General features: G+C 37.8%; 2 protein-coding genes across 2 annotated transcripts in view; one reads left to right on the top strand and one right to left on the bottom strand.

Annotated features, from left to right (window-relative positions):
• Positions 1–3562: 3562 nt before the first annotated feature.
• On the top strand, positions 3563–4510 carry LOTGIDRAFT_155058 (hypothetical protein; the record flags this gene model as incomplete). The annotated part of the gene is made up of 3 exons (XM_009065563.1): positions 3563–3787; positions 4022–4178; positions 4356–4510. The coding sequence occupies 3 exons, from the start codon at positions 3563–3565 to the stop codon at positions 4508–4510; spliced, it is 537 nt and encodes a 178-aa protein (XP_009063811.1).
• Positions 4511–5270: 760 nt separating this feature from the next.
• The window catches only part of LOTGIDRAFT_155057 (hypothetical protein), a gene marked incomplete at both ends in the record, with an annotated part of 2589 nt that continues 861 nt past the window's right edge, over positions 5271–6998 (bottom strand). Inside the window, one exon of the mRNA XM_009065562.1 lies at positions 5271–6135. Within this exon, the coding sequence (XP_009063810.1) occupies positions 5271–6135 (865 nt within the window). The remainder of the gene's footprint in view (positions 6136–6998) is intronic.

Here is a 6998-nt window from a genome sequence, read left to right as displayed (position 1 = left end):
GTGCATATATCTCTGTAAATGTTGTACCACTCAATAACTGATCGTTGGTCTACTTCTGGCAACAACTTTTCACATTGGTATCTTTGGAAATCCAAACAGAAGCAATATATTATTTGTAGAATCTTCTGAAGAGGTAGTCTACTTTTCTGTATCAGAAAAACATCTTCTAATTAACTGCCTCTTAATTGAGCATTTGGAAGGCAGATGTCGCCTCCGTTTGAAGTAAATACATCCCACATTTCATCTTATCCTTATAAAATTTCAAACAAATATCAGTGTTTTATCTGATGCATTATGCTAGGAAAAATGAGAAGAAAAATTGCGACTGCAACGCAGGACGCTAGACGACTGGTGCTACCACAGTGATCGATTGTTATTGGTTTTAGGAAAACATGCATAAGTTTAATTAACTTAAAGGTTAATTTCAAAAATGTGTGAACCACTCTCACCACAAAAAAAGTTAAACATACAAAAACAAACATAAGCAGAAAAAAACAATTAATAATAATAATAATTGAGGTGTATTAAAGATGCGATTAGGGAGAGCATGTCATCCACTTTCTGCGCATGTCTGCACATCCGGATTGGAAATAAAAAGTATTTCAAATTAAGGGTGTCGTTTTCTTTTATGCTAAATATAGTCCAGCTGCCTTTAGGGTCTTCGTTAGGTTTCGGGGAAGGGAGGGTTTGATTCTCCCAAATGTACAGGCCTAGGGTGGAGCAGACACTTTATTTAGAAATTAGGATTAAGGGTCTTGATATTGGGTTTTCTTCTGTTCTTATTCTGACCTGAAATTAGAAAAAATAACTCGCCCGATGGGCGACAAGTATAGTATCTGTTATGTACTGATTGTTTTTAGTTTACTATGAACAATATTATCATTTAAGTTCTTATTTTTCGAATATGCAACTATCATTTTCTGCTTATAGACATGGGGGAATTTCTCTTGAAGGCTCTTATAGTGGGCATGAACTATCTTGCTTGCTCGATTGCTGGTTATATTAAACGGGACAACAAAGGGTGCTATGCTACATTATGATGAATATTTAGTACTATAGGTCTTGCTGTATTCAATGTCTCAATCCAATGGGCCTCCCTAGATTGACGGAATTTGGTAATTTCATCTTCGGGCAAGTCAATTTCTATACGCTCAATTGGGATTAGGGTGAGATCGTCTATTGAATGGTCATCGAGGTTGAAATGATTAGAGACAGGCTTGTCTTTCTTTAATTTGATGTCTGACCTATGGGCATTAAAGCGAGTTCGTAAATTATTCTTAGTTTCTCCTACATATTGTTTGGGGCATTTCTTGCATGAAATTAAATATATTACATTCGAATGTTCACATGTTAGATGTTCCTGGATCGGGTACCTTTTATTCGTAGAGTTGCTTACAAAATAATGAGTTTCTGATATAAAGGGACATGTTTTGCATCTACTGGACAAACATGGAGCACTTCTTAAACCTGGAGGTACTTCGGCATAAAGTCTGTTTTTAGCTGCTATCTGTGCTAAGGTGGAATTTTTTATGTTTCGTAAAAATCGTTTAGAGTACCTACGCTCTTTCAGTTTTGAGAAAACAATCGTACAGGCTTGGTTGAAATCAGAAGAACTTGTACAAATTCGATGAAATCGTAAAACTTAATTATACCAGAAAAGGTATGTTTTGGGTTTAAGGAGCTCTTGTGCAAGAGTTGATGAGTATCAGTTTCTTTGAAATACACTTTAATATCCAGTTTATTTGTTTCTGCTATGGAATCTCCCTTAAAGACTGTGGTAGCGAGAAAGTCTATGCTTTTGTCACTCACGTTTGCGGTTAGTTTGATAAGAAGGATGGTCGTTGTTGAGAATTTCAAAGAATTCCCAAAACTGTTCGATAGAGTAAGTCCAAACCATAAAAATGTCATCCAAAAAGTGTCCGTAAAAAAGTGGGTCAAATGGACAGAGGGGCTACACCTCACGTTCCCGCTCTGCCATGAAAAGGTTTGCGTACGAAGGGGCGAATCGTTTGCCCATTGCTGTAACTGAAGTTTGTAAATATGTTTTACCATTAAATGTGAAATCGTTTCGACTGAGACAAATCTCTAAAAGCTGTAGAATTGCATCGTCGGGTCTGTTTGGATCTGGGTATCTATTAAAAGCTTTACGAACTGCCGTTAAACCAGTAGTGTTATCGATATTGGTATACATAGAAGAAACGTCGATAGAAATTAAAATAGCATTAGAGGGAACTCGAAGATTTTTTATTTTATTGACAAAACCGGTTGTGTCTTTAAGGTAGGCGCGATGTTGGCATGCTAGAGGTAGTAAGAAATGATCAATGTATTCTGACACTGCATATGACTCACTACCACCGTCAGATATAATCGGGCGGCCTTTAGGGATTTTATTCGAGATAAACCACTCCTTGGTTGGATTCTTATGGATTTTAGGCAAAGTGTACAAATGTCTCTCGCGACAATCAGGTTTGGCAGACAGATAATCATATTGTTTCTGTTTGAGATAACTAGTTTTGACTAAATCGGCAAGAATATTATTAATCATGTTAGCAGTTTCTTTGAGGGTTTGAAACAGTACAAAAAATAGTACAAAAAATATGTGAAATGTACTCATGCGCAAAGTGTGGAAGACATGCGCAGAGTGTGGGTGAGTTGCTGTCCCTATGCTCATGTTAAATTAATAACATTTTTATTTTGTCTTCTTGTGGTATAAATTACTATATTAATATATATACATGCCTACTTCAAATAAATAATGTGCATACCTCAAATGCTGTATCTTTTCTAAACGATTTTTTACGTTGACAAAATTTACATTGCCAGGTTTTTTCGTCGCTGATATCATTTCTCTTCAACACATTCATATCGGTGCCACATCCCCATTTTTCTCAGATAATTTATACATTGGCGCTTGTCAGCAATTACACTGGTACAAAAACCAAACATGCCCAAACATTTTGGGTATTTCTCTTCCGAGCAAACAGTATTCACATCCATCTCAAAAAAAATATTCAACTGGAAAGTTACACTACAGCAGGCATCCAGAAACACCAGATTGATGCATCCGGATATGGATTATTAACAGGAGACGAGGGGCACATGACCGCTAACCAAAAACAACTTAAAGGTGAATCGGAACGTTCGCTTCTGTGTAAATGTGGGGAGGCAAAGGGGATCAAAGCATCTCATCAACTTGCTCGAGAGGGTTCAGCAAAACATCAATGTCCATTTGCCTAATGATTCAACCTCATCCGCTACTGTCAGAGTTAGTAAATTTAACTGGAGACGATGGACTACTTGATCGTTTCCTCTTCTTTGAAGCCAAACCAGTTTTTCCCATTGGATGTAGTTCGTGAAAATCTTTCCGCTTTGAATCGCAGTCATATGAAATCATTTGAATCTGTATTCATGTCCATCTATAATGAACATCTCAATGCAAACCGTTGTTATCGTCTATCAAGAAGAGCTGAAGCAGAATACATCACCATGATTGACCAATATGCTAATCTCATACGAAAAAAGTACAATGCAGACAATGGTTAGTAAACATTTATTAATTAAAATGTCACAAGATTCTACAGAGAATGATATTCCCTTAACTTCCTCAAAGGACACGCAACACGTCATTAAGCTTGCAGTTACCATGCATATATTAGTGCATGCATGGAAAGCAGCAGTAAATGGCTTACCACAGACTCCAACACCAACAGAGGTTCAAATAGAAATTATAGAACAGGCGAAATCGATTTTTAACACCATCTCGCAACAGAAGTCAATCTTCATAGAGGTAGGTACTGTAGTATAAAACAACTTCAGCCAGTATATACAACTTCTTCACAAGCATATGTCAATAGATCTTTAAATGTACAACAAAGTTAATTAACTTGAAATAAGGAAAATTATATGGAATTATTGTGCGTGTGAATCATTCAAACATAATAAAATACCAACTTAATATTGAAGAAAAGTGGTATCTATTCACGTTAATCTTTTTTACAATGTTTATTGCGTTCCTCTTCAGGCAATAAGATCAGTACAAGTCACACCAGTGCCACTCAAAAAGTGTCAACCATTCAGAACCAAAGTACTCAAGTGCGTTTGTCGGAGTCAAGGACCCCTTGTAAGCATTCGAAAAGTACAGAAACATATCAAAGGATCTATTGTGTCTAACATTAAAAGTAAGTTAATTTGTTTCTTTCATTGATCAAAGGATTATAAATGTTAATTAAAAATCATAATCCTCGAGGGACGGAAGGAACCTTAGAATTTTAGAATTTTACACAAATAAACAGGACCAGGTATGTAATTATTAAGAAAAAATATTTAAAAGTTCACCTTAATATAATTCTTTTCAGTTGAATTGGCGAAGTTAGAGAGAGACGGATTCGGGTCAGTCAAAGATATCAAAACGAGAAGTACCACCAGAACCATGTTCATGAAGATTCCAGGACTAATCATTGATGGCGAATTACGCAACCACTCAGATATTCTAAAGGACGAAATAGTTTGATGAAAGTTTTGAACTTCTTACTCGGCGCCGAACTGAATTGTTCTCCCATTACGAATGTTTGGAGTACCCTCATGCACATTGCATACACGCGAGGGTACACGTGGTATTTTTTTTTAAAACTTTATTCAACTATAATCAATGAACAATAATAACATAATAAACTAAAGAATTTAACAATAACTATAACGTAGAATTTAACAATAACGTATTTACATCCATAAATCTTCGACAAGTTTGGCCATCCTCAAATCTTAATCATTTTCAGTCAGATTCGATTTAAACACCGACAAGACTTTTGGTGTGGGTACGTGGAATCTATGACACAGGTAAAACAGGCAATAATGACCACACACAACACTTTGGAGTCCTTGAATCCATTGGGAGTTGTGTCGTACCGGTCCTTGACGTTGTGCAAAGTCGGCAAAATCTTTTCCATACAGTTCTGGGGGACATCAAAGAAATCACAATGGTTTTCTTCGCACACAAACACGGTCCAATGTTTTCCAGGCTGGTCTTCGTCATCAGTGTTAACGGCGTATGCCATGGGATAGCGGTTTGGTTTTCACGTTTGTAATTGATTTCTAGCCAGGACACCGCCAAATTGTTCAGGGATATGACAACTCAATCCTTCCTCCAACTGTGCAGTATACAAAGGTTTACCTATCCACCAAAATTTGGCGGTTGACGTCGATTTCCAAGACATTGTCGTATTCAGCAAACAATAGCAAATTAAGTGGATTCGGTGGAGCGTTTTCGAATCTCAATTCCAAAGACAAACTTCCAGACGACTTGGGGTGAAATTTGACTTGATCTGCTCCGAGGTTAAATCAAAACCAAAAAGAGTGCAGCCTTTAATATAGTCGTTGTAAGACATATCCAAATCTTCTTTGCTGTTGAGTATTCCTACTCTTTTCATCAAATCTAAATACGGTGTTGTTGCTTGTTTGTTAGGAAAATCCATGAAATATTCTTCCACCACATCGCCATTTTTCATCAGTTTGATGTATTCTAGTCGATGATGATGGAACTTGAATGGATTCTTGATGGAATTGCCGTCGTAAGAATCGTTCTCCACCAAACCCAAAATGAGACGTTTAGGCAAGACTTCGTTGATGAATAAATTATCCAAAACGTGAAAACGTCGACGACTTGGTATGCTGATGTCTTTGACGACTACTCGCTTGAGTGGATATTTGGCGTTGTTCGATTGTAGTTGTTCAGCAATGCGCGTGTAGGTTGATGGTGCCAACGTAACAAAAGGTACTTCCAAATAGGCTTTGATCAATTCCACTTTGTACGTTTCATTGTTTTCGTTCCACATCAAATAAAATTTTGGTTGTTGTCTTTCCAACTGGATGCGAACATCCACACCATCTATTAAATAACGATCTTGTAAACACAAATCCACATGTAGTCGGGACTGCAATTCAAACTCTGAACTTTCACCCATCTTTTTTCTTCTTTCTCCCAAACCATGGTTAACAACGGGTACGATGGCATCACCAGCTCCCGTTTGAACGGCTTGTGTACTATCTAATTGGTCTGTCGTGTCTTTCTCCCACATGACTTGTTGATTAAGTTGGTTGTTTTTGGCCCCACGACCAAAACTCAGCAAATTTTCACATCTTTAAACAAAGAGTGAAAGAAATTGTTGACGGGTCCGACTTTTTTATTCGCACCGACATTCGTCCCATCTTCTTTGACTACTTTCAACTTCAGGTACAAACTAATGTTGGCCAAGTCGATGAAATCTGTACTTGAATGAGGAATCAAAAATTCCAAGGGACCATCATGGTTCAAATCGCTGGTCAGTGGATATTTGCGAACTTTGGTTACTTTGGTAACGGCTGTGTACTATCAGGAACGGTAAACAGTTGTTGTAATTCATCAGGAGCACAGGGACAGGAATCATTACGCATCACTGAAGTCATGATCGAAGATATCTTTCTTTCTTCTCTTTCGTTTGATGTTGACAGAACATACTGCAGATGACTTTGTCCGCTTTCGTGGTGGTTGTCGGTCTTTTATACCTCCGAAAACATTCTTCAAAGTTTCTGACACCGTGGATTTCAAAGCAGGTTTGACGGCATCTTGAACAATGTTTTTCAATCCACCCTTGACGGTTTCTTTGCCTTGGACAACTTTCAACACCTCTTTTCCAACTTATCTTATCTTTTATAGCCTGTTTACCCGCACTCTATAAAGATTTGCCTGCCATCACAGCCCCTTTTTTGACCATGTTCATTAAACCGGACAAAAATCCGGACCCTCGTTGTCTGAGCACACCTCCACGATACACTCGAATGTTACCTCTTCCCAACAATGTCATTTTCTCTTTCTGAAGTGAAGCTTGGCCACCACTTTTCCTCGCACAAATGGTACGGGCCTTCCTTGTCCGGTCCTTATATACATGCCGATGGCCGTCAGGCGATCGTACTTGATCGGAACGTAATGTATGGCTGATGGACGAAAGTATCCTGATTTACTG

This window comes from Lottia gigantea (genome assembly GCF_000327385.1).
Source record: "Lottia gigantea unplaced genomic scaffold LOTGIsca_7, whole genome shotgun sequence".
Classification (NCBI taxonomy): Eukaryota; Metazoa; Mollusca; class Gastropoda; family Lottiidae; genus Lottia; species Lottia gigantea.
Note: the sequence above shows the minus strand (reverse complement) of the source record. Positions and strands in the feature narration are given on the sequence as shown.